This window comes from Vanellus vanellus (genome assembly GCF_965231255.1).
Source record: "Vanellus vanellus genome assembly, chromosome: 1".
Classification (NCBI taxonomy): domain Eukaryota; kingdom Metazoa; phylum Chordata; class Aves; order Charadriiformes; family Charadriidae; genus Vanellus; species Vanellus vanellus.
This window is the reverse complement of record NC_138905.1, coordinates 162,230,935-162,258,673: the sequence shown is the minus strand read 5'-3', so window position 1 is coordinate 162,258,673 and position 27,739 is coordinate 162,230,935. Positions and strand designations below refer to the sequence as shown.

At 45.1% G+C, this 27,739-nt stretch overlaps 1 protein-coding gene across 1 annotated transcript in view; it reads left to right on the top strand.

Annotated features, from left to right (window-relative positions):
- Nucleotides 1-17,761, top strand: part of CLYBL (citramalyl-CoA lyase) — a gene marked incomplete at its 5' end in the record, with an annotated part of 181,936 nt that extends 164,175 nt beyond the window's left edge. The window contains 2 exons of the mRNA XM_082484639.1: nt 1,067-1,191; nt 17,135-17,761. Coding sequence (XP_082340765.1) covers nt 1,067-1,191; nt 17,135-17,230 — 221 coding nt within the window. The 3' untranslated portion in view covers nt 17,231-17,761. The remainder of the gene's footprint in view (nt 1-1,066; nt 1,192-17,134) is intronic.
- Nucleotides 17,762-27,739: the final 9,978 nt, after the last annotated feature.

The window sequence follows — 27,739 nt, the reverse complement described above, 5'->3', positions numbered from 1 at the left end:
GGGACGAGACGGGAGGGGACAGCTGTGGGACCCTCTGTGTGCAGGGGACTGCTCACTTGGTGGCAGGTTTGCAGGATCAGGCTCATCCCTCAAACTAGTTTTGTTATCTGGCAGAGAGGAGAGTCGCCTATTCCGCGGGAAGCTGGGAATTACGGTCGCCTCTCTTTATTAAAACACTTTGAAACCAAAGTGCAGAAATCGTGCCGGGCTGTGAAATTCCCATAGAAATGAACTAATAATGTCAAGTGTTACACTTTTAAAACTGTCAAACAAATTAGATATGTATTTGTTTTAAGGTAGCTAAACACAATGGCAGGTTAAAACGGATTATGTGGCTGTCTATTCACGTTTGAAAATCTCCAGTAAAAAAAATAGGCAACATCTATTTTTATTTTCTTAACATACATTTATACAAGAAAGGATTAAAAAAAAAAAGTGCTTCATAAAGCTTCTGGGCGCCGCTGGTAGTTGTTTAATGTACCGGTGACTAAATAAATATTGCAACCTACCTGCAACTGCTAACTATTGCAACAACAACAGTTTAAAGAACAATAAGGATTTTATGACGCTAAGCCAATACTAAGAATTTAGGGCATGATCCTTACGTGACTGGTAACTTTTCAGTCCCACAAATCTCCTGCCACCTTCTTCAGATCTCGTTTTCCGAACACATTTTAATATAACTTCTTTATATGTGTTAGTTATATAGTGAAATTAAGCGATGCATTGTACTTAAGTGCTATTGACTGCCCCAGACAAACAACTGCACCTGAAACGACGGAGAGAAGATGTATGGATTGAAATGGGGAGGGAGGAGAAAGAATCGCGGGTTCTTTCAGATGATACTGAATGCAAGCATAGCTCCAGATATTTTTGTTCTTAAAAAAATCTGGCAAAAGGCTATCTGCCTGTTGTCCAGTTTAAAAAATAAAAGACACCAAGTAGAATAATTAGTTAAAGAGCAAGAAAGTCTGCGAGGCATATGAGAGCCTCAAGTGGTTGGAACATTTTGCTTGAACATCTGTTTGTCGATGCATGATTCTGGTGTTATTAATCTTCTTTGTAGGTAAGCAGGTGATTCACCCCAACCAAATTGCTGTTGTCCAGGAACAGTTCTCTCCGAGCCCTGAAAAAATAAAGTGGGCACAAGAACTGATTTCTGCTTTTGAAGAACATCAGCGATTAGGCAAGGTAAATATTTTGTTAATATGCCGTAGTGGAAACCGAATTCGATTAATATTTGAGATTTAGAAAGACTGGTGATCGCTCTTTGCATTTATCTTATGAAGCGTGCTGTAACTGAGAGTAGTGCTCAGGAAAGCTGCGTCTGGATAGAGTGTATCTTTATTATTATAAATGTGTCACTTCCCAATATATTTACAAATAGACCGGCTATCTTTTTCTCCCCCGTGTTTTGACTATGATTCTTCGAGTACGTAGCCTTTTGAGTACCTGCAGATATCTACAGCCTCGGTGAATTAAAACCGCTTCTCCGTTATGCCGCAGAATCACAGTGCTGCTGTCACAGGAAAATATTTGCAATCAAAAGGCAGGTAGCCTGGCAGACGACTCCGGACTGCTTGTGCAGACATCATTTATGGAAAGAAATAAAGCGATGAGGAAGTCTTGGTTGTCTAAAAAAATCTCTGTCTTGGTAAACCTGTTTCGCTTTTGGGGGGGGGTTGATCCTGCAAACATCCCTCGTAGTGAGTGAATTTACTTTAGAGCTGAACTGCTTGCAGATTGTGGCTCTTAATCATTAAAAATGGGAATGTTTTATGTGCATTTGTACCAATTGCTGGACCTGAAATTTGGAGAGAGGAGAAAGCAAATTAACACTAGAATATGATTGTTCCTAATTTAGTGCATCATTGAGTCTCACGTTTCCTGCTCTGTGGGTTTCTGCTATGTAAATATTGCGGTGGTGATGCACAATCTGTCTCCACTTTGTGCCAGTAATACTTAAATTAGGGGTCGCCTGAAGGAAGATTTTATGCTAGTTGCGGCATTGTCAGTTAATTATCTTAAAGGTTATTTGCTATAATCCAGTTTGCCTCTTTTTGAAAGAAAAAAAGTTGCAGCTAAATATGTTTATCTTCGTTGCAGCCAAGCCCGGGCTGGTTAAAAAAGTCCCCGTGTCAGAACGGGGAGTGCAGATGAGCGGGAACGGTTCGCGAGTGCTCCTGTGGCATTCAAGTGGGAGAGAAATCTCTTTGGTAGTGAAGTTCATATCTGAGACTGTGCATAGGGTCTCACTTTCTCCGGTGCCATATAAAGGTTTTCTGTACATTTCTTCGCTTCCTGGTGGGTAGAAATAGATAGGGGTGCGCGCCTTCCCCGTCCCCCTGCATTTCTGATCCCGCAGATGTCGTGCATTAGAGATGCTAAAAAGGTCAAAGCAGAAATGATGCTTTCATCTCGGGGTAAAAGTGCGACAAGGTATTTGCTGTTGCTGTGCCCTTCTCTTTGCCGGGCTGTCGCATCCCCTCGGTGGTACCTGGGTGTTCCCAATACAGCCACGGCTACAATATCTGGGTGCTGTCCCGAGCAGTAATTTCAGGCTCACAATTAGGCTGCTGTAAGCCTGCATCCCTTTGTTCTGTTCCCTCGAGTTTGAAACGTAGCTGTCTTCATGCAAACGATTTAGAAATGGAAAATGTATGCCTGGTTTTGCCCATCGTTCCGATTTACAAGCCTTGGCTCTCTTACAAAAGGCATCGTTAGAAACATACTGCTGGTGCAAATGTGTAGGCAGGTAGACGCAGAAAGAAAAGAGTCGAACGACGTACTCAGCCAAATATTGTTTATGTTTATGATGTGTATAATGCTACTCGTTCAGCTGAATTCAGTGTCAGAAACTCATCTAAGGAATACCCCTGTCATATGAACAATCGATGAGGAGACCGGACTAAATTTAACTCTAGCCCCAGTGTCACACAGTCATGAAGTCAAACATGTTTACGACTGAAGAATTCTGTATTAGGCAAGCATTATTTTTGGATTTGTTTTGAAGCTGTTACTTTACTGACATAATGCCGGTTTCTTGCTTCTATCAGCCATGCAGGGGGGATTTGTTTGGGTTTGGGGGATTCTTATTTTTTTTTAATAAATGCTTTTAAGATAGGTTATAAGCTTCTATAATCAGCTGCAAGCACAGATTTGCTGAGGGTTTGTGGTTCGGGCTATTTTTTTAACCAACCAGGTTGCATGCTTCATATATTTTTGCATGTATCTGTCTATCAATAAAAAAGGACTGGCCGGTTAATATGTGAACTTCTGGATCGTGTATCGCTGCCGTATTGCCGGGCTTCGTAACACAATTGGAAAAATAGGGTAGTGCTGCAAACTTCTTAACCGAGTTCGCAATTTGGTATTATAAATGTGTCAGTAAGAAGAGCTTGGACGGTCTGATTGCTGAAATATTTTCTCCAAAGCAAACATATCTCACTGAGGGACCCTCTTGCTCCGCGTCCTAGCGACATGCTAAAATGTAAGTAATAACTCTTCCCCTACCACCTCCTGACAAATACTCCACACAGCGGTTTTAGTAATCCTCGTGTCCTAATGAAACACCTCTTCTGTTTTCCTTTTCCTTTTATTATATTAAAGTGTTCGTGTCAGTAAGACTAAAAATATAGCTGTGGTTAATATGGTTGAGACTTGCATGGGTTTGCCATGTTATTAATCAAAGTTGAAAGCCTGGAAAAAATAAATGTGAGGAATTTGTGCAGCTGTTTGTGTGGTAGATAAGTTACTGGTCTGCAGTCGCTGGGATCATAGTTTGTTATTAATTGGGTTTAAAGTTCGATGCCCTTAGTCATCAATATTTTATATTAAAATACAGTAAAAAGCTTCTATAATATATTCCCGTTTGAGAGCTATAATTGCCATAATAATCTTTCTTTGAGAGAAGGCTGAACCAGGCTACTGCATCCCAGAGGCTGAAACGCTTTGACATAGTAGCCCCCGAATGTGAGTCCTGAGGTCAGGAAAAATTAGGATCTCAGATGAGCACTGCGGAATTGGAAATGCTGTGGCAGTGTCCAAACAGAAGGAAATTAGAGAGCTAAGCAGCTGGCCAAAAGTATTTGGGCTTACCTTACGGAGATAGTCCTGTTTGAGGGGTGGTTTTGGTTTGGCTTCTAGGTTGTTTTGGTTGTGGGGTTGTGGGTTTTTTTACATTTCTAATCTGATTGAAAAATAGCGTATCCGGGAAATAAATGGCAACATTGTATTTTGGACAATTAGAAGACAAACGTCAAAAAAGTACATTTTGCATTTTAGAAAACTATTTATTAAGTGCTCTCTTTAGAACCTTGAGATCTAAAAATGAAAAGTACTTAAAAAGAACAGTATTATTTCCGTGTCATTTCAGTATTTTCCAGGGAATTGCATTACTAGGGGATACGATTTTCAAAATTAAAAAATTCATCCTAAAGGAAGCAGGCGTAGCTGTTGGGAAAGTCGAGATGTAAGATAAATGTCAGAGTGTGTCCAAAAATGAAAAAGAAGGGTAAGAAACATTGTTCTGGTAGTCTAAAGGATGGTTTCTCTTCTAAATTTCTGAAGTATTTGTACCGCATTAAACAGGGAATTGATCTTATAAATCCAGATTAACTGAGTCCAAGAGTTAATAGTAGAAGTTACTAGCTTATTTCAAGAAAAAATCTAATTTCTATCAATGAAGGTACAATAGTCTTTACTATGTAAGTGACTCCTGTGTTTACATTATTAATACACCAGATACAGGAATATAATCTCTTCTATATCTAGTTAGTGTTTATATATGACAAGAAAGTAAGACATTGACAATGTGGTTTTGAGCTATTCAACTTGTAAAATGCAATAACGGGATCTTCCCTAATCATGTGGTTTTTAAATAAAATTCAGACAGAAAGAAAAGCAGAAGAGTAAAGTAAGAGGTTGCTTACACATTTATCTCATGTACTAATTTATAAACGCTTTCAAATCATCCACACATTAAACCAGGGAATAGCTAAATGCTGGTGCCAAAGTCACCTGCCAGGTAAGGATTATTTCAAGTTAAGGTAAGTAATTCACAAACCCAAGCTGTAATATGGGTTGAGTATTTGAGATCCCATGGGGCAAAACAGAAGGAATATCTGTACATGCCACATACAAACGCACAGAGTGCTTCTAAGATCTTTAGCATGTGTTTCTTGCATTATTTTCTGTGCCATTGTATATCACGTTCCCGGCAGCTGAGGAATAATACACGTGAACTCCAGCGATTTGACAAACTATACAGTTTCTTTTACGGACCTTTCCAGGATTATGAAAAATCTTAGGAATGCATTTATTTACACAGCATCTACCCAACAAAGGAATGGAAATTTCCAGCAGTGGCTCCCTTATAAGGCTCTTTGTTTAGGAAAAGCTACCCCAAGCCACTGTATCTTGGAGACGATGCGCCCTCATGCTTGGGCCACATCCAGCTCCCACCACCACCCGGGGAGGTCTCTCCCCGCTGCCCTCCCTCTCCCGGCAGTGCCATGGCCCCCGAGAGGGCTCTCCGTGTACGGCCCCAGCCACGAGGCATCCATCCCGTCCCAATCCAGCCCGTGGGTGCTGGGAGAGCAGGACCATGCCCCAGGGGTGGCAGGCTCCTCCGGGCTGCCTCCTGGGAGGGATGCACTGGAGCATCCCTCTGGTATGGGGCAGTGTGGGACCACACGAACCCACAGGGATTATATTGCACTTTATAGGGCATTATATCTCCGGGCTTTATGCGGAGCTGGGGGCGAGGGAGCTGCCCAGCTCCCTGCTCCCCTCGCCAGGGACAGACTGCAGGCAGAGCTTTGAGGTGCCACCAGCTAAGCTGGATCCCATCCCAGGGTGACACCAGCAGCACGGGGTACCTCTGCGCACGCTGGGCTGCAGCGCTGTCAGCCCTCACGCCGAGGACGCAGGGCATTTGCTGTCGTTTATGTTAATTAGGCAGTGTATATTCCTCATGCTGCGGGGTGGGGGATTCAGGGATTTGTGATAAATTGCCACCTTTTATGAGCTTCGGCCTTAAGAAGTATAGGCTCAGGTGCATCTCTACGCAAAGATGGAGAGCGCTGGTGGGATTTAAGCATGGGCCACTGTTATGTTGTTTATCTTTTTAAAAAGCAGCCAAGTGAAATTCTAACGCGAAAACTGATGAATAAATAGAGGTCAAGAGAGCTTATATTAGTACTTAAAGTTTATCTATACAATTTTTTCGTTTGAAAAAGATTTTAGAAATGTGTTTTGTGTCACAGCTGAAGGCTTTTCTCTTAGAAAGATCCATCTGGGGGCAAATTTCGAACCTTTACAATAGAGCAGAAGGGGCTGTATTAGCTAATTGCTTGTGCTATACTGGTTCCTACACTGGCGCAATCAGTCCTGAGGGAGTTATGCCAGGTGGGGAGAGAAGGAGACAGATTTTACTACGCGGGGCTGCAAAAGCTCCTAAGCAGGGCACAAACTCATACAAAACATTTTCTTGCCAACTCCCCCCCCTTTGCCCCCCACTCCCCAGCAGGCATTCAGTGGCTCTTAATCTGTTTTCCTCCACTCATTAAAGACCCGTGTCCAAAACATGGGGGGAGAGGGACTCGGATGCCGCTTTGACATCTCCCGCAGGGAGAAGTTTCTCCACGAGCCGGGAGCAGAAGGACGGACGCTGTGCCCCTCCGTAGCCTTCCCACCCGGAGATAGCTCCCGGGGGAGGCAGCTGCTGTCCTGGGGGACACAGACCCACACGGGCCACGGGATGACACCCCTCTGGGTTCCTCCTAAGCAAGGCACAACCCCTCTGTCCTTGTCACCTCCAGGCGGTGCATGCGGGGTCTCAGTGAGACAGGGTGAGTGAGTACCTTTGCTTTTGGAAGGGCCATGCCGTGCCGGCACGCTTCCAGTGCAGGTGATGCTTTTTTGCGGGCATGCAGTGGGGAGACACCCATCGCCGCAGACACCTGCCCACCGTTGTGCCAAAACCTGCTTTGCACCAAGGAACCCACCGAGGCAACGACCCACCTCCCAAACCCCTCTTTAAAAAGCATTAACAAGCGCTCGCGAGCCTTGTTTCAATTTCCCAAGCAGAATCTAACCAGAGATGTAATGTTCTGACCAGATGGCTCTTTTTAAGGCTTACTGAGGGAATTCAGAAGCCTGTACAGCCAAAATATTGTTTCAGTTAATTTAAGTAGCAGCAGTCTCGCTGCCTCTTCACTCCTCTCTGTGCTAGCTGACGTTTTCAGGGAGCTGGAAAAGCTCCCTGCAAAAGCTCCGTCAGCTGAAACAGAGAATGGCAGTAAAAAATGGCTGTTCGATCCTATTCAGAAAATGAATCTGAAATTAGAAGAAATACAGACAACAAAAATAACGGTGATTTCATTCTTGTTGACAGAACGAGCTTCACTGGTTTTGCTTTTCTCACCTGCGTTGTATTTTATAGCTACCCTCCCCTTCGGTACCAAATCCCTTTTGTGTGTCCTGGAGTCATTTACTTCCAGATGAAATTTTCTAGCTTGTATTTAAAATTGCTTCCATGACTATAAACCTCAAGTTAATTCTAAATGACTTAATTAAGGGCATCTGAGGATACTGAAGTCTTAATATTAGTTACTTTTCATTTTTCCATATAATAACCGTGATGCTCACTAGGGGAAGAAAAATGCATGGTGGGATAGGATGTTTGTCCAGGAAGCTGCTTTTGTGGTATAAAATAAAGATTTGCTTGGCAGCAGCAAGTGTGCTCTCTAGGATTCTTCCGTTCCCGATACATTGTAAGACGGAGGATGGAAACCAGCAGAGAATATTCCTGATTTCCAGGACTTTCTTCTGTTTCTTTAATTTTATTCTTTCCCACTGTAGCGGAGCACGCAGGAAGGCAACAACCACAATGAGAAGGAAACGAAAGAAAACTTAAAGACAGCAATAAAACCCCTCGTGTCTCCCTTTCATTCAGGGATCTTAAACAGGTTGTTTACTCAGTGAGAGATAGAGACTTTGGTGGCTTGAAGGAGTTTCTGGAGCTGGACCAAGCCGGATCCCCTGGCCCATCCCAGCCTAAATGGTTGTCCCCAGTGGTTCAGGCAGTTTGGGGGGCTGTAAGAGGGAAAAGCAGCTTGTCTGGCTCACACAGCAGGGCAAGGCCCTTATCCATAGGCTGGGAATGATAATGTCAGGCGGAAGAGAACTAAAGGACCTTGTAGGTCCCTGTTCTTCGTCTTTCCTGCCCCACTGTGGACTTGAGGGATCACAAAGTCCTTCCTACCTGTTGAGCTTTAGAAAGGGCTTTTTCTGTCAGAGCTTTTGTACTGCTGCTAGGGAGTTATTTGAGGTAAAAATTAATCTCTGTTTCATGTGGTTGTCGCTCTTTCTTTCTCAACCTTTTGTGTCCTTCCGTCTGCTCCTAGAGGTAGAAGCCTATCTCATACAAACAGTCCTGCTTCTGGCATTACAAACTGATTTAGCCTCTGAACTAACTACTTCTACTCTGGCGGTAGTTTACACTGGTGAAAAGTGTAAAGGTAGTGATATGTAATCTTTTCTTCATATCAACAAAGTGGCTACAGAAACTTGCTGGTGTTGATACCCTTTGCAGAATTCCCTTCCCATCCATCCCTTCCTTCAACAGATCACAGACACCCGCTGAGCATCTCCTCTTGCCAAAAAGACATTTTTGACAAACCTTTTCAGGGGTCATTTATTTTGTGTACGATTTTGTGTACAAGTGTCTTTCCTCCCATAACGTTATTACAAAAAAGGGGCGAATGACAAAGGGTTCAAAGGAGAGGATACGGAAATATGTAATGTGAAAAGCAATGTTCATCTGCCTTGCTCTGTGTGAAGTCTTCAGTTGGTCACATGTGACTGCACTAGTTATTTGGATATTTCCTACCTACTGCAAAGATGCTAAAAGAAAGACAAGAGTTGTGTGTTAACCTGATCTGGAGACAGGACAGGCCTGAGCAGAGGAGACCGAGACATTATCTTGTTACAGCCTGAAAAACACACTCAGTTGACCCAGATATCATCTAACACCTCCTAGCTGCTCACTAACCTTTGGAAGTTCATCACTAAAAGGTGGAATTGTGATCCAGCTCTTTATGATGGCTCTTTGGCTACAATTTGCAGAAGAAAAAAATTAATTAAACCTGCATTCAGCACCATCACAGCTGTTAGCTTATTTCCTACTCTTGACTTCCCAAAAAATATGGTTTCAACCTTCTGTTTCAAGGGAAAGTCATTCCTTTGTAGTCAGGATAATCACTCCTCCCCCAGGCACAGACCCAACACCATGTGCTGCAACCAGAACTCTCTTGTCTTTTGTTCATTACCTGTAAGCAAATCCAAGCGTTCTTTTTAAGCCCTGAAGCAAAGATTTCCAAATTTCCTCTGCAGGGGGGCGCTTAAACAATGTGTGTTTTCATTTAATACCAGGGGAATTATCTTTCTGAATGCCACGCTTTTTAAGGGGACCCTTTGCCATCCACCTGCTTCCTTCCCTCCTCAGAAGAGCAAATCTGCCCTTCTTCCAGAACACAACACTCTTATTTCCATAGAACAGTTAATATTGTGCAGCAGTAGAGATAATGTCCTCAGACCCAAGCAGATTTTAGTGGGTTTATTCAATGTATTTTTGTGGCCTCCAAAAAGTCGTAGCTAGGCCTTTGGGATTTAGAAGTGGGCAAGCCACTGAATTACCATGGAAAGAACTAATGTTTCTCAGGTAACTGTGGATCAAAGATTTCTTGCGTCTGTGGACTTAAGGGTGCTTGTCTATATGTGTTCTCCATTTCCCCTTGTGGGAGGTACACAAGGTTTGCACTGGCCAGCTGGCATCACCCATTCTTCTCATTTCCATTTAGCCTGGCATCTGCCCGCAACTGCTGATAGAGGGTCACAAGGGCTGGAAGGGGACTTACATAATTACTTATTTGGCCAGTGGCTGTATTCACACACAGCCTCTGGCCCCGGTTACCAGAAGTGTGGGAGCTCTGCTTGATTCACGACATCTCCTAATGATGAAGGCGGTGGCGGAAAGAAGGGTGGCTGGCTCACTGGTTCCCCTACGCCCATTTTCCCTAGGTCCTAGATGCAGGTCCCCTCAGAAGGCAGCCAAGTAGGGCAAGGAAGTAACCCAACTGCCACACACTCATTGAAGGGGTTTGGTCTGCAAAGGAAAGTATTGCTAGCTAAACTGTTGAGAAAAGTAATTGAAGAAAACCAGATCTTCATCAGAGGGGCGGTATTGCTAATACTGTGACAGCAGAGTGCCATCAAAGGACCTCTCCTTACTCGTGACTTTGCTTGTCTTCTGAGCAACAGTCACCTAACTAGCAGCAGAGATTTTTTTGGCAATTCCATAAGCATTAGACATATTTTAGGCCTATACTTAATTCAAAATTCAGCAGTAGGTACCTGAAGTATTGCAGCTTCATGGAACGTGACGGTGGCTTGCTTTTCCTTTTCTTCCACTGGCCTGGGTACCCAGAGTCTCCCCCATGCCAAAGCCTTACCTACTCACCAGGATCCCCTAGTACCTCCAAACCTGACATCTAAATCGCCTGACTAGATTCAGAGGGTCACAAAGATGACCAGAGGGCTGGAGCATCTCTCCTATGAGGACAGGTTGAGACAGGCTGAGAAGAGAAGGGTCCGGGGAGACCTGATTGTGGCCTTCCAGTACCTAAAGGGGGCCTACAGGAAAGATAGGGAGGGACTTTTTACAAAGGCATGTAGTGATAGGATGAGGGGGAATGGCTTTAAACTGGAATAGGATAGATTTAGCTTAGATATTAGGAAGAAATTTTTCACTGTGAGGGTGGTGAGGCACTGGAACAGGATGCCCCATCCCTGGAGGTGTTCAAGGCCAGGCTGGATGGGGCTTTGAGCAACCTGGTATAGTGGGAGGTGTCCGTCCCTGCCCATGGCAGGGGTTTGGAACTAGATAATCTTTAAGGTCGCTTCCAACCTAAACCATTCTATGAGTCTATGATTCCCAAAGTAAACTGCTTTTTAAAAAGTTGGCTGTCTCTACACAGTGGCCCAGGACAGCCCATATGTTGACACACACAACAAATGAATATAGCACTATTGGCTATACAGGCTTAATGTAATCTTTATAAATATCTTTTAAGAAAGTCCTGGCCACCGTCACATGGAAGTTAAAGTTGTTGGCTACGTGTATGATGGGATCTGGTCGAACAGGGCATCAAATCAAAGGTTTATTAGCAAAGGCTTGTCAGTGATCAAGGTAATTAATAGCAGCAGCAGTGGTTCCCAAAACAGAGAACAGAATTCTCACAACCAGTGCTCATGTTTGGAGTCCCACCTGCCATCAAACAGGAAGCCTTTTTGGAACATATAGGTAGACTTTTTGGAACTTATAGGACTTATTTGGCACTTCAAAATGTATATACTTGCTACACCTTAGGAAAGCCAATGCTCACATTCAGTACCAAGGCAGGTGGTTAATAGATTCCAGTGGTTTAAGAACTGAGGGTCTGCACTAACCCTCTTAGTGAGCTCATTGGAGTCATCGGGATGGGTGTGGATAGAGGCACATATAACCACAGACAGAGCAAACGCTGAGGAAAGAGCCACAAGCGTTCCCAGGTGCACCTAATTCTTCCATCTTGTCAACCAAAAGGGACTATCTCGTCTAATCACTATCCCACATGTCCCAGAACAATTATTATTTTACTTTAATTAACTCATGTACTTTAACCCACAGCTCAGAGAGAATTGAGTCACATAACTATGAAGTGCCTTAGATGCTCTGTGTCATGATATCTTTAGCCAGCTTGTTTCTCTTGTTAACCCAGTAGTACATAAGGAAACAAAAGATGGGAGTAAAACCCCACGTAACATTGTATATTATATAGAAAGCTTTTGGAGCAGATGAAGAAGTATGAAACTTTACTTTCGCTGATCTTCTGGAAAAACATGAAGGGTAAGTTACTTGTGATCCTGTCCATCCCCTGTTGTAGTCAAAGTCAACACGATTCTACCACCCATGATAAACACTTGCAAGAGAATTGGCTGTATCGTTTCTTCCCCTTTCCTGATTCCACCAGAACATAATGATCCCCAGATGACACAGAAATCATGGGCTCCGAATCCCATCTGTTTGAATTCTAGAAAGGTAAAATGCTTCTTGCCGTAAAAAAAAAAAAAATATATATATATACTCTGTTTATGAGATGGTCATATAGATTTAACAAGCTCTTAACTACTCCCAAAAGTTTCACAGAGCAACTGTTCCTGGATGCTGCCACACATAGACACACACAAAAAGAGGTCTTCATGTTCCAGGAACCACTACATTAATGTGTTCATCTTTTGGCCATGGCAAACAACAGACCAATGCTGAGACTCTTTCTGCGACTCGATACTTGTAATTTCTTATACGCAAAGGAAATTTTTAAGGATGACATATAGATATGACAAGAGCCACGTCCAAGATCCATGGCAACATGTGGCCAGAGTTGTCTTCCAAGTTGTCAAAGAAGAGCTCTCAATTATCTGTTGAACTTGGCTAGATCTGAGTTGGTTTTGGTAGTGGCTGTGTTTATCCAAAAGGAGGTGCGTAAGGTACAAGCATAAGCTCTGCCAAACTGATGTGTTACAGAGTTTGGCTCTGCATCTCTTCGGTCTCTCCACAGCCACCCGGAAACTTATGGCATTAGTTATTCCTACTGCACAACTTGATTTGCCCCCCTTTTTCATGAGCCTGTATCGTCAGCTCCTGACCTGTGAAAGTCACTGTTTCTCTGTCAACTCTGCCTTATCACTTCTCCCATCCATAGGCTGGATCTTTGTATCACTTGGGGCTGGCCATGCTCAATTCTCTTTTTCCAAGACTATCATTTTTTTGCTGTTCCCTTCTGAAGAAAAAACTAGCAGCTTTCTATAATTTTAATTCCCTTCCAGCTGTTTTCTCTATTTGCCAAAAGCCTTCTCTGTTCCATTCTCAAAGCACTTTTGGACGTATTGAAATTCAAAGCAGAGCTGTTAAGACCTTACTCAGCATGGCCTGCATCTTGCATAAATAGCTGTTAGGTTTTTAAAAATGTTACTACTGTTTTAACAGAGCATTAAATGTCATTGTGAATTTATTGCATTCAAATACTACGTGGTTCCTGGGGGATGCAGCAAACTGCACAGTACTGGTCCTGCATCGTTCAGCCTGGAGAAGGTGGTCTGATACAAGAGATGGAGATGGGAAAATGATGAATTGGTGGGTTCTGTGTGCAGCTGCAGTAACCAAGTGGAGAGAAGAGGAGCTAGATGGGTTTGCTGCCACCTTCTTGCTCTGCTTTCACAAAGCTACCCAGAAGGAAACACCTTTGAGTCTTTCCTCGATTGTCATTCAACTGGGAAGGACTCTTAGCTAGTCTGCATGATGACCCGAATGGGAAATGCTGCCTGTTCGCCTTTCTTCCTTGCTTTCTCCCCGATAGTCTGCCCTGACAGAGGCATACAGCCACCAGGCTGAGGAAAGCCAAAGGTTGTGTAAATACAAACCCCTCTGCTGCGTTGTGCTGCCTTCACAGCTGTAGAGCGTAGGCCAGCCAAAGCGCCCTTACAGCTCCCGAAACCTACAAGCTGGTGAGCGCCAAAGTCATCCTATTTCTCAAGTGCCCTTAGCACATGCGCTGTGTTGCTGCATGAAGGATGGCACTGGATAAGGACAGCAGAGTATGTGCTGCATCGCTTAAAACGGGGGCAATATCTTTGGCCCATAGAGCCACCGGCTCCTCAGAAGGGCTGCGCTCCCAGCCTGCTGTCCCATAGGTGCCACAGTTGTCCTCCGTTCCCCCGCTTTTCATCCCACCCGAGTTACTTGCACCCGTGCATCGTCACCCAAAGGCTGCACCCACCGGCTGCGGCTCTGCCTCACCGCTGCTCCTTCTCCCGGCTCCTCCGTCAGCCTTTACCTGGAGGGCCTGTCTCTGCCCGGGGCAGGTCTGACGCGTTAGACTTGCCGGCCGGCACGGTCCGTTTGCAGGTTTCTGAAAAGGCTCCCACTGAATGATTTATATGGTTACCCGGCGAGCGAGAGCCACAGCCACCGAACACGACGGATGCAAACCCCAGCCTCGCAACCACACACCCGCCATCGCTCCCATCCACCCTGCGAGTTTCCTTGGGAACTGACCTCTGGCCCAACCGCTGAACTACTGGAAGTCTAAGTACAGGCTAGAAGCGTGAGATTATTGAGAAAATTAGCCAAAAAAGAAAATTTAGATCTATGACTAAATTAATCCCAGATTAATGCTATCAAAGCAAATGGTGTTTATAGAAAGTCTTGTTTTCTTTATATTAACGCGAGAGAAAATCAAAAGAATGCTAAAGGCAAATTTCATCTAGCAGAATTGGAAAAGAGAGCATGGGGACAAAGCTGTAATTACTGGTATTTCCTATCTGTTGAAACCTGTGGGTGGAAAGAGAGGCAGTGAATAGAGTATATTCAATGGCATTAAAATCAGTTTCTTTTTCTGGACTTTAGCTCAACACTACAAATTAGCAGGGAGAAAATAAGCCTCAGAGTGAACAGGCAGAGAAGCCAACTTCTTCATGTTACTCTTTGCTGTTAGAAAAAAAAGCATTTTTTTCCTTCAAGAATTCAAATTCCTAGCAACCCAAACTACAGCTGCGTGCTGACAAGAAGAGAACATACAGCAGATCTCAAGTGGTTCAGTGTTCATGTGTCCACACACACACAATTATCCTGATTTCCTTTCTAAACATGTTATTTTAATGACGAGAGGACTGGCATGCTCTTTAATTCACTCCTTCTTTCTAAAAAAAGACGTCCTCACCCAGATTGATCATGCACCAACTTAGGCACCTACAGAGGTACCCGACTTCAGAGCATCCTCTGTACAGTCAGTGGAAGGGATAAGACCCTCCCGATCAGGATTCGGTCCACCAGAGATCACAATTGCCATCGCTAGGCGCCCATCTCTTTCTGCAAACTATTGCAGGGAATTACGGTAACTGTGCTCCTAACTCAGCCATTCCACAAAACTAGGAAGGATGATTCCTGACCTTAACATATCTCTACTTACAGCTGTCATCTCACATGCAAGTTTCTCTTTTCAGCAATAGCTGTTATTTGACTGAATGCTCATAGAAAAAAAAAAAAAAAAAAGCTCAATTAAAACATAGAGGGTTTACAGTGGAAAAATCTATCTTGCACTAACCTGTAGTTTTCAATCACTGCACAAACCTGAATTATTCTGAGGAAGTCCTATGTCATAAAATGTTTATTTAGTTCCGAATTTATTTTCACAACAGTTAATAAATGGAATAGTTTGAGGCTGCATTTTCTGTAAAGGTTTAAAAGTGTAAGTGAAAACGGCTGACATGTTGCTAAGATAAAAAGTGGTGTATTATTATTAATAATAATAACAATAATGTGGTTGTTGGGGTAATGTAGTGTTGATTGGGTGCTCTGTAAACAAGAAATTAGATTTGAAGCATTTACCATTTAAGTATCGTCAGTCCCATTATTCTCCAAACCCAGCTAAAATAATGCAAGCTATAGTATGAAATCCTACTTCAAATAAAATAACAGTTTTAACTATTAGGTTTTTAATGGCTTTAATACAGCCTGTTCTTACATGCAATAATATTGATTTGTATTAGATTACTGTTTAAGGGGGATTTTCTCTTAGCTGTTCTAGAATGTGATTTAGTATTTAATTAATACTGCTTTAGTCAAGCTAGATATGTCACTGGAGCAACACATTTCCTAAACGTTGTTGTAAATGGGTTATATTTTCACTTTACTCATTAGAGTCCTCTATTTAATGATTATCGAGCCTTAAATGAAAACCAGAAAACAACAAACGTCTCGTTCTCCTCTGCACCCCTCTCGCTGTGCACGCACGGCCGCACATGCCGCTGTCATTCTTACCCTGTTCTTGGTTGGCCCCGCTCACTGCCAAATCTAAGGCTGCCCCGTGATCCCGCATCGGCTGCAGCAGGACATTAAAAGGGTGCGCAGCGCTTCACGGAGACGCCCTACGCAACGCTGGGGCCCGGCCTTCAATTCCAAATTCTTCAGGGAAGGGATTGCAGCTTTGGGGTTTTTTTTCAAGAATGTGTCAAAGTACTGTCAGAATTACAAGTAAGATTTTTTTTTTTTTTGGTCTACTGAACTTTGGCATGTCGTGATGCACAGTGTTTTATCTTCAAAATCCTACCTGAGCAGCACATGTGGATTAAAGCACCCAAAGGAACAAGTCAGGTTTGGCCCTATTTAAAACACGTGTCTTCTGTTTAAGATTGAACTGTGATTCGTAGTTAATTATTTTAAACTTGTCACCGTGGTACCATCACAAAATCTCTAGAAATACAAAACGACTTCTGAAACCTGCCCCGGCTCTCAGATGGCCACTGCTGAGTCACACTGGCTAGTTCTGCATCTGCTGGGGCAAATTCCCTATATGCAGCGCTCAGGTGGGCTTTACCTTGGCTCCAGAGCAGATTTGGGCAACGTTATCGCACCAGCCGCTTGCTTTTTCAGCTTTCATCGCAGCCCCTGGTGCTAAGCTCAGGCCCAGCCTACCTTTAGCACCGCAGACCTGATGGAGAGGTGCGGCAGCACAACCTCAACACACCCCCGAGTCAGAAAAACTTCTCTCCACCACCCCCCGAAACCCCTATTGCTGTTTCCTGACGGAGATAACACTTCTGGCTTTGCCCTCCATCCACAGACAGTTTCGCCCCAGTCCTGTGGCACAGCCCCGGGCGCTGGAGGGCGATGCTGGATGCGGGGAGCAGAGCTGCCCCCCAGGCATCGTGTCCACCAGCCCCCACCCCAGCTGGCACGGACGGCCTCGCTGCTCTTGGCCCTGCCTGTTTGCCCGCTAGAGAGGCTGAAACAGGCAGGCTGCACACCGGGCTTCTCTTTTCTCTCCCTTTTTTGCCTCCTCTTTGGAGCCCTCAGCACCCGCTGCATTTCTTTAAATGCGTTCGCCCCGTCTCGGTTAGTTTGTCTCCTCGTGCGGGATTCCTGTGGGAGCTGGTGTTTCTTGCCAAACGGATGTGTTTTTAAAGAAAAAAGACAAGCCAACTACCATTTCCAGAGGTCCTCTCAGGAAGTTTATATTCTCTCTTTTTCCAGGGAGCGTTTACTTTCCGCGGGAGCATGATCGACATGCCATTACTGAAGCAGGCACAGAACATTGTTACGCTTGCCACAGCCATCAAGAAAAAATGAGCTGGTAAATGAAGCTCTCGCCATGGGGCCCCAGTAGCTGTTTTAAAAGATGACTATAATACTTGGGGGAAGAAGAAATTAAAGATGTCGAGCTTAAGCAGAAATTCATTTCCATTCTGCAGATCTGTCATAGTTTGCTTGCCAGAATTGCTAATTACTAAAACTATTCCCGACTTAAGCCACTGCTCGCTCCTGCACAGCCCGTGGACTGCTCACAGCCTGCAACAAAGTTACATCACCGACTGTGTGACATCACGATAATTACTCCGAATGCAGGATTATGACTTCACTGAAGGAGAAAAGCAACACGTAAGCCGTGAGCTCTGTTAATAGAGCAGATGAAAACCGGGTCAATCGCTTCTTTTTGTATCTACGCTTCTTCCCACTCCGGTGCAGAAAGGGCAAAGCCTCGAATAATTACGCACCGGTTGAAATAATTGCGATGAAAATCATTACCCTGTGCGGGCTTCGCATTTCCCACCCTCCCACCACCCCCTTCTGCAAAAGTGTGAGAGCCATTAAAAATATTGCTCCGACAATGCGGGACTCTTGACTTTTCTTCTCTTTTTTGAAGCGGTCGCTATTCAGAGCATTTCCTCCTGGAAGCGTCCAGCCCGGGGAAGGGTTGGACGGCAATAAACTTGTAGTTTTCGGAGACACAATGCAGCAGAACTTGTGCATATGGTCTCGAGTCAGATTTACATCACATTAGGGATACGGCTACAGGTCATGTGGGCCGTGTGGTTAACGGGCTTAGTAAAGCTGTTTTGAAGAGGTTAACCCAGCTTGTAGTAAGGGTAAATAAACATAACAACCAGGCATTGTCCTCTATTCAGCATGTACTCTTATATGGAGGGCTAAAGGGTATTGAAGCTGCAGAGGATCAACTTGTGGTTGCCAGAGGACTCCAATGAAGTTTGAAACACCAACAATCAGAGATTTTGTTTCTGTTCCTCATTAAATCATGAGCTTTTGTGCTCAGACTATGAACGACTGTTCTTTAAGAAATTAACAGAATGGGAAGTTTTAAACTATGCACCAACCTTTTCATGACCTACACAGCGGCAATGCTGCCGCACTTAGACAAACACCGCGGGGAAGGCTGTTCTGTTTATTTAAATTCGTAAATAGAAAACAGTTGTTTTTTAGTTTCTTTTTTTTTTTTTCCACCGCCTCCGTGGCCATTTTACGGGGGGAGAAAAAAAAAAAAAAAAAGAAACAACAAAAAAACTTAAAGGAAAAAAACCCACCGATCAAGCCATGTGGAAGAAGCGGGGAAAAGGAGAACTGGGGTGGCGGGAGAGGGACAGGGGGCGGCCCGGGGAGCGGTGGAGGGACTGTCCACCCCTTTCCCGGTCCCCCCCTCCACCCCCGCGGCCGCCCCCGCGGGGCCGCCCCGGACGGGGGCGGCCGCGGGGGAACCGGCGGCAGATTCCCCCCCACCTTCCAGGGAATTTGGGGATGAGAAACGCGGGTCGATACCCCCCCACACCTCCCTCCACCCCGGGCGCTGCGCCGGGTGATCCCTTACAGCGCGGGGACCTCCAGGCTAATCTGATTAATTAAAGACTACCTGTTTATATTGCGCCTCGCACCCCCTCCCCCTCCCCCTTCCCCCCCCCCCCCCCCGTTATTAATTCTTGGCTGAGTAAATTATGGGTAACGCTATTAAAACATGATCAGAACTAATGAGAAACAATTACTTAGAAGATGAGCTGGGGCAAACGGGAGCTGGGCACAACGTGTAGTTATCCCCGTAGATTACGTTAATAAATCATCAGGTGCAAAGCAAGACGGCGGCAAGGCCTGGCGCGGGGAAATGAGATTTATGAGATATAGGGTTCGGGTTTGGGCTTTGGGTTTGTTGGATTGAGGTTGGGTTTTTTTTTTCCTTTTTTTTCCTTTTTTTTTTTTGGCATAATTTTTTCATTAATCTCAATAGGAGCCGTGTGGTGTAGATTGTTTTATTCCCTTAATACCGCGCCCCCGGGGGGGGGAGAGGATTTAAAAAAAAAAATAATAATGTCTTTATTGTTTTACTGAAGTCTCAATGCCAACGTGTGACAAGCCCGCAGAGAGCTGCGCGGCCGCGGAAGGCAGCGCGGGGGGCGGCGGAGGCGCACCCCAACCTCATCCCCCCTCCCCTTTCCGCCGCCTCCGCTCCGTCTTCCAAAGAAATCCAAGAAATAATAATCAGCTCTCTGGAGGTGTTTACGCGCAACCTCTCGCTTGCGCAGCTGACTGCTTAAGTAACTTCATCCCGTGACCCGTACGCGGAGAAATCAAATATGCAAATAAAGTGTTGGACATATGCAGATTTCTCTTTAAATTTCACTGACGTGCACCCCCGCCCCGGCGGAAACTCCTGCTTCCATTTAAGAGTCTTAACGATTTTCGCTTTATAAGGAAAAAAAAATCCGATTTATTTGGTTTTTTTCGTTTACTTTAGGAAGCTTTCCGTGTTTTTCCGGCTTTATTCTTCTCCTCTTTCTTTCTTTTTCTTTCTCTCTTTTTCTTTCCCGCCTGGTGCTAGGCAAGCAATTGATGAAACAAAACAGATTATAAGATTAGCGGCAGGATTTTGTGCATATTAATGATAGGGAAGGGCACCGAATGGGTTTGTAATTGCAGATCTTGCGCTTGGGATTGGGAACTGTAGCCCTGCTACAGCAAAGACCCCCCTGTGAGGTTTTCACATTGGAACTTAGGGGAAAAGTGAAAAAGTAATTACCAGAGCACAACATTGAAATGTTAAAGCACTTATTCTTTCTTTCAGCGTTCTGTTTTAAAGGGGGAAAACGGGCAAAATGGAAAATAAATTACTTTCAAATAAGTAGGTTAGCACCTGAATGCTGGTGCGCATTTTCTCTCTCTTTTTTCTCTCTCTCTCTCTCTTTTTTTTTTTTTTTTTTTTTTTCAAATTCTAGCAATTATTTAGCAGGGCATTTGCTTCTGAACCCACCATCCAAGCAGCAGAAACGGGGGAAGGGAGGGCAGGGAGACCTCGGGAACACCAGGGGCACTCCGCCTGTGAGGTTTGAAGCAAATATCGCCAGGAAAGCTGTTCAAAGCTGCAGATTCAAATTTAGAGGTGGTTGGTTTTTTTTTTTCTTTTCTCTTGGTTTTGTTTTGAAATCGGGGCTTAAAAGGAAAAGATTGTTTTGGTTTCCTCTTCGACGCAAGCATCAAACGGTATTTTAGCAAGGGATGCATTTCACAACCACAAATCCCTTGCAGGAACGGCATGTTCTGTGCCATATCGAGAAGTAACCTGACACTTAATTTTAACTTTTATTAAGAGTCCCTCCTTGTTTCTTGGGCTGCTTCAGTCCTCCTCCCCTCAGCTTGCTCTTCCTAAAATCTGGATTTTTGCGTTTAAAACACAGTGCTCCTTTACTGACTTTTCTAAGCATTCTGTCCTGTGACTAACAGCAAAAGACGGCTTAGGTTTAATGGCACCTACTCCCGCGTATTGTTTTAATTCTGCTTTCAACGGAAAATAAACGTATCTGGTGGAAATTAGGCTTTGAAAACTTTTTTTTTTTTTTTTTACGAGCCAATAAAACGGAGTATCTGCTCCTCAGGCAGTAATTCCTGATTTCAAATTGAGAAAGAAAAAAAAAGAAGAAATAAATAAAAAAAAAATCAAAACTAACTTTGACCGCATTTCGTCCATCCCATGGCTCCCACCCTCCCTTCTCCCACCTTCGCCTCCCTCAGGTTCAGAGCATGGCAAAGCTCCGAGACAGGGCTAATTTTTAACTACTATTTTAGAGGTGAAAATTGGGGAAGGGGAGGGAGAATAAAAGCCCGTGAGGGCAGTAGACTATTTTCTTTTTTCCCGGTGCCCCGGGGCTTGGGAGCCGCTCCCCCTCGCCGCCCCCGGGGGGAGCCGGGGCGGAGGGGAGCCCCGGCGGGGCGGGCAGGGCTCCGGGCCGTTTTGGGGTGCTGGTATCTGCAGGAGCTGCCGCAGTGACGGGAGAGGGGGGCGTTGTCCCCTCTGTCCCCTCCTCCGGGGACCTCCGCAGCGCCCCGCACCGCCGCGGGACCGCCGGTCTGCGGCCGCGGGGGCCGGATGGACGGATGGATGGGCGGGTGGGTGGGTGCGTGAGTGGATGGATGGATGGATGGATGGATGGATGGATGGATGGATGGATGGATGGATTGTTGGATGGAGGGCGGCCCCTCGCCCCGCGGGGGCTAGGGCAGCCCCGCACCTTCCTGGGCTGCTGCCAAGAGCCCCGGACACTGCACAGAAAGGGCAGTGGGGAAGGGGAAGGGGAAGGGGAAAGGGAAAGGGAAAGGGAAAGGGAAAGGGAAAGGGAAAGGGAAAGGGAAAGGGAAAGGGAAAGGGAAAGGGAAAGGGAAAGGGAAAGGGAAAGGGAAAGGGAAAGGGAAAGGGAAAGGGAAAGGGAAAGGGAAAGGGAAAGGGAAAGGGAAAGGGAAAGGGAAAGGGAAAGGGAAAGGGAAAGGGAAAGAGAAAGGGGTGCCTTAATCACACCTATTACACCGCCACCAGAACGGTTTCCTCCAGCTGCCCTCATGCCCACAGCACCCCTTCAGCCGGGACCGGGTGCCTGTGAAGCAGCCACCTGCAGAGGTACACACACACCAGCCCTGCACCAGTGACGCCTGCAAGGGCCAGCAGAAAAATTAGTGCCCTGCATCTCCTTTACCCCTTCCTTCCCCCTCACAATCCCCACTAGATCTCTTTGTCCCCTCGGTGCACCCTGGGCCTCCCTTTGCCCCACCCAGCAGTGGTTGTCCCACACTGGGAACAGGAGGGGGGCATTCCTCCTCATGTCAGGGGGTTCAGGGAAGGGGATGCGGAGCAGAAATGTCCTACATGTGCCCATACGGCAAGCAGGGGAGAGATCAGATATCCTCACTATGTTTGGGGTTATTGCTTCCCAAGTTAAGTCTGAAGCTCCCAAATCCGTGACAGCAAAGCCAGTACCTTAAGGTGCTGCTCAGGATGACGTCTTCAGAAACGCAAAAGGTCGGATTCCTAAAGCTGCCTGCTGGCGTCGTTTGAAGCTGATCATCCTGGTGAGAATGAGGAGCGTCAAATGCCTATGCTACCTTTGCTACCTTCTTGGGCCTCTGCAATTTAAAGTGTGGCTCCACTTAGCTTTGGGTCTTATAATTTTATTCCTATTTCTGCTAGCACTGCTAATGTTACTAGAGTTGTGATATCAAGCACATGCATCAGTTAGGAATTTTCCAAAGTGAAGCTTGCTGAAGGTAAAAACCTTGTCCCTGTGTGAGACATGCCTGCAATAGCCTAGAATTTATAGGAGACACATTCATGCTGCTGGGAAGACCTGGTCTAGGCTTCCTGATACCTGACTTCATTCCTGACTTGCTTTTGCAGTAGTCCCTAATATATAGCAGTGTTTGTGCAGGTCTGGTACACTATGGGATGCCACTGGAAGTGCTTCATGTTAACTTCACACGTCCTGTCCTAAAAATGCAGCTTAGATACACTCAATAGTGCGTGTATCGCTGCAAATCTGACCATCACTGACAGCCCTGCCTCCAGTTTTGTCACCAAGAGGCCCGTGGTTGGATAATATGGAATTAAATACACACAACTGAGGGGGAAAACGGTGGCAGAGGATGCGCAAGGGCCGTCGGGTTACATCGCTGGTGTTGCTATGTGACAGCACAGGTGGGAAAACAAAATCACTTCTACCCTCTTCAACCGTCAGAGCTTGGACCATCAGTGAAAGGTTTAAGTTCTATTTTAGAGTTTCAGAAGGTCCCGCAGCCCTGTGGTACTTGGTCAGAGAGCAGGGAAGAGCTGTGGTCTCTGCCCACAAGATGCCCCAGAAGGAGCTCGCCTGGCAGGGGCTGCCCATCCCTGCCTGCCCCGCGGCGGTTGCCGTGCCTCCACCTCAGCACTCGTGGGACAGCTGGGCTACAGGCAAAAACCGACCTTGTTCATTTGAAAGCATTCAGGCACGTTCAGCTCCACATCATGATGCTCTAGTCAGAGACTGCTTAAAATATATAGTAGGTAGAGACATCTATTGCTTTCTTTTTGTTATATTTTGATAAAAAAAAATAAAAAAAAACAGTTCCCCCTGAAAAAACAAAAACAAAACAACAACAACAACAACAAACCAAAAAAAAAAGCCAGTCCTGTACTAACAGTGTCGTGGTTTGGTCCAAACGGCAAAATCTCTATTGGTACAGTTCTAAGATTTTGCAAGGAGTTACAAGATCCAGAGGGATACTGGATTAACAGACTTCACCATACAGATGAATATGATTTTGTTGACTCTTAAGGATATGCCCAATTTACGGAAAAGGGCACACAGTAAGTTCAGTAATAAATGTAAATATGTCTCTACATGGCAGCTATATTAGACAATTCTTTCTTTCATGTTTAACTAGCATTTGTTAAAGGGGGACGTGAGGGCAATGTGTACAGTGCAAGTTTGCCGTCAAAGCCTGGGGAAATGAGCGTGTCTTTGTGCCCAGGTTTTCCTGAGGCACGCATGTTCCCGAGCACAGACAGACAGAGAAAATTGGAAGGCTGTCCCATTTCACGTGGAGGGGAGATGTAAAGAGCTGTGCTCGGTTCGTGGCCTTGCTCCCCCCTAACCGACATCAGTTTGTGTCAAGTTTACCAAAAAAACCCTGCTGCTGTAACACTCCATTTGAGAGGCGGGGGGGAAAGGATAATAAACTTTTTTTTAATTGCTTCCCTGGCTATAAATTAGCATGCATTGGGCTAAATTTTTTTTTCCGTGAACAAAAGCACAATTGACGGCGAGGCTTAGGGAAAGCAGGGAGGGAGCTCTGAGCCCCAAGGCTCCCCTGCGTATTGAACCTGAGCAGGGGGAGGCCTTGTCTGTGCCCAGAAGTTGAAGGGCACTGAGAACTACAACAAAACAATAGGGATTTTTATGTTTCACTGACTGTTTTTGCAGCTGCATCTTCCCCCCCACCCTCCCCCGCCTCCTCTACCCCCCATTATTTCATGTGAGAACCAAGTATGAAAATAGAAGCCATGGCGTTCCCTCCTGACACAGCCAACGTGCACGAAACCGGTCCAGAAACCACCGGAGATCTGAGGTTAGTTATAAGTCAGTGTTACGGGCAAAAGCAGAAATTGTTTTGTGCTTCTACACCATGTTTCATTTCTGTTACCACAGACGTAAAGACAGGGCTGAAGCCCACTGACGGCACTGTGGCTTCAACGCGATCATCTTCGCGTCCCCGAGGCTCCTGGTGGCATGTGAGGAGGAGCTGGCAGAACCCGCTGAGTTCTGCCTTTGCAGCTCCCCCTCCACGCACGCCTCCCATTCGGCCCCAGAATGTCTGATAAACCATCTCTTCCCATGGTAAAGCTCATATAAGGTGATTTTTCTCTGGAGCTGTCTCCGGAAACCCTTGTGCTACTTCTCCTCTGGTGCACCCAGTGACCAACCTGAACAAAGAGCCGACTACAAGTAAGAAGTAGGTGGGCATGGCCCACAAGTCGGAGAGCAAATGTTAACAGAGAGGTGGCCTAAGGGGTGGGGCAATACTGGTGGAGAGTGGCTGAGAAACGGCTGAGAGATGGGGATGGAGAGGACACTTGACTCTGCGGTGGAGTCATCCTTTGTTCTCCACGGCTGTAGGCAGAAATCGGTTTAATTTGCAGCAAAGGAAAGTGTGAACATCTAACCATTTGTAAAACAAAACCCCTCTCTAATTGAAGACTAGTTGCACAATGGGATAAGTCACTGAAGCAAAGGGATGAGGTTTCTTTACAGCAGACTAGGTAAGCATCTGCTGCAGGGCCGTCAGGAGGATGGTGGACTAGGTGAACCCTGCGGTCTTTTCTAGTCATTTTTTGATGCTATAAAACATACAGAGATGCAACAAAAAAGGACAGGAAAGAGGAACCTTAGAAAATTAACAAGAGGAGGATAGGGCACTTGCCTTCCTACCCTTATATCTGGTCAAGCTGTGCTTGCACCTTAGTCTCCTGCCTAAACATCTACACCAAGGGGCAGTTTCCCCCCCTTGAAAAATACTTTTTGCTTTCTTTCCTTCGGTGAGCAAGGCCTACAACACTGCTATTTAGAGAGATGAAGAAGTGTCTGTACTTTCACGTGGAGCCTTCCTGACTTCAGTATTCTTCTTATCCAAGGTGCACCTTTGCCTCAGGGAGCAGGTTGTGGTGGGCTGGACAACCCAGGGTACGGTCTCCTGAAGAGGCGAGTACCCCGCCTCACCCAGCAGGCATTCACTCTGCGGAGATGGTCTGTCTCTTGACATCCTTTCCCTTACCGTTTATAAGGAGCCCTCCCACGAGTGTGTCAAACCTCCCTCCAACCAGCAATCCCAGTAGCTGCTGAAGCTGTGACTGGGCGGTTGTGACTCACAAGATTTGTTTCCAAACAGATGCTGGTTTCATTTCGGGTATCGGTGGCACAGCAATGGATCCAGAGCACCAACTCTTTCATGTTAAGGCACGTTCCTCCTACTGCCTTTCAGGTTCTAACAATGTTTACATCCTTTAAAACTTTTTTTTTTTTTTTTTTTTAGTTTGCATCTTATTTTTAAATAAATTTATCCCGGATGGAATATAATTTCCAACAAGCAAATTATTGTTTCCTTACTGTATTATAGAATGGAGCATTTGCAAAGATCATTAAAACTCTTGCATTTGAATCCATTTCAGGCTAGCATCCTGTTATCCAAGGCTGTCGGCTATTTTTTTTGTATTATTTTGCTTGATTTTTAAATTGGTGTGTTCTCTGCTGTTACTATTAGAATTGTATAAAACATCTTGTTTGCAGAGCTGTGAAATGCTTTAAAGGCATCAATTGAAATGACAAGGCATTGTCCAAATTGAAATTTATTTCCTCCAAAACGGTCTCCTGAACATCCAGGTGGTAATAAACATTTTTCAACCACGTACAAACTGTGAATTGTATTTGAAATTAAATCTCCGCGTTAAAATCTGCATTGCTGAACCTCCTGCTGGCAGCCACCGTTCTCCCGAAAAGTGACATCTTCCCTGGCACTGATGGGGCGGGAGTTCTCGCACAGATGTTACCGAGTGATTTCCTATCGCTCTTCGGATATCGGAACTTTATAGCAACATATACCTAAAAAGTACAAAGGGTGCGAGGTGTGTGAGGAATACAGGAGGGGACTGCCTTGGGTTTAGCAAGGATAGGTGGTTTTGTCCTGACACACGAGGGTGGAAACCGTTTTACAAACCTCTATTAAAGCAGCATATTGCTGATGTCACAAATTATGTCATTTTTCAGCAAGCTGTTAGGTAGCAGCGGGATACTTAGAGGTCCCAATCTGAGTTCACAGCTTGAGGCCTCATCATCCATTGAAGTCAAGGAAATACTCCAGTCCCCTGGCCCTCTGTTTACAAATAATATACCAAGAATTGGGATGCCCGTAAATGAACTTTCAAGCACTGAGCTAAAGGAAATATGTTTGTGTGTATATATTTTTATATATATATACATACATACACACTATATATTCCTCTACATGTATATGTGCATGCCTGCATTTGTGTGCAGTACAACTGAAGTCTGCAGTTTGCTGTTAGATTTTCCTTAAACAAGCGTTTTTCTTTATTCCTTGATATACAGAACTGGTTCTTCGTGACCAATTCCGCACACAGAACCGGTATCAGAGTTAGAGATACCTTCATAGAAAAGGGCTACAAAGTAGTCCCATTCATTTCTCCTTTTCAAAATAGTGAGGGGTTTTTTTAATATCTAGTGCTTACAGAATATAAAAGAGCTCTGGTTTAAAAAGATATACAGGAGAGATTTATCTATAATGGAGTTGAGCGGGTTATGCAAAATAAAATAACTGGAATGTCTAAACATGTACTAATTAGTACAGCAGAACAGCTCGTTGGAGGCTCTCCTTATCTCCTGGGTGAAACATATTTTCCCATAGATGTGTGTTTCCCTCCACTAGAGTGGAATATGCCATCGTATTCTTCTGACAATGCACACGTACCTGGGAGACAACAGCCTCCGCTAGAAGACATAAAACACGTAGTATGTGGCCTGAGGTTGTGAAGCAACCCAAGAGAAGGAATTAAATTCAAAGCTAATGGTGCCAAACTCATCAGTGGGTGCTTTTACCCCCCCGTGCATTAGTGGGAGCCAAAGATGGAGCGTCAAGGCACAGCTTTGGATTTCCTGACTTTTGCCAGTGTGTTAACATCACTCCCCTAACAGAACGAGGGTACTGGCAGGGAGATGGATTAGATGGCCAAACAAGGCAGTTTTATTCCCGTGCTCTCTCCCTGGACCAATTCCAATATTTTGCTCCTTATTTACTGACGTAGTTGGCTGTAACTTCACCTACTGGAAATGACATTGCAGGGTTGGGTTACCTTCTCCTCTATAGCGTATCCCTGATTTAATTACTGCTGCAGCTATCCCCCACTATCTGCACAATAAATGCTGTTGCTTACAGAAACATGATTACAGGATTAGAGTTATTGGGCCCTCGCCCAGACGAACG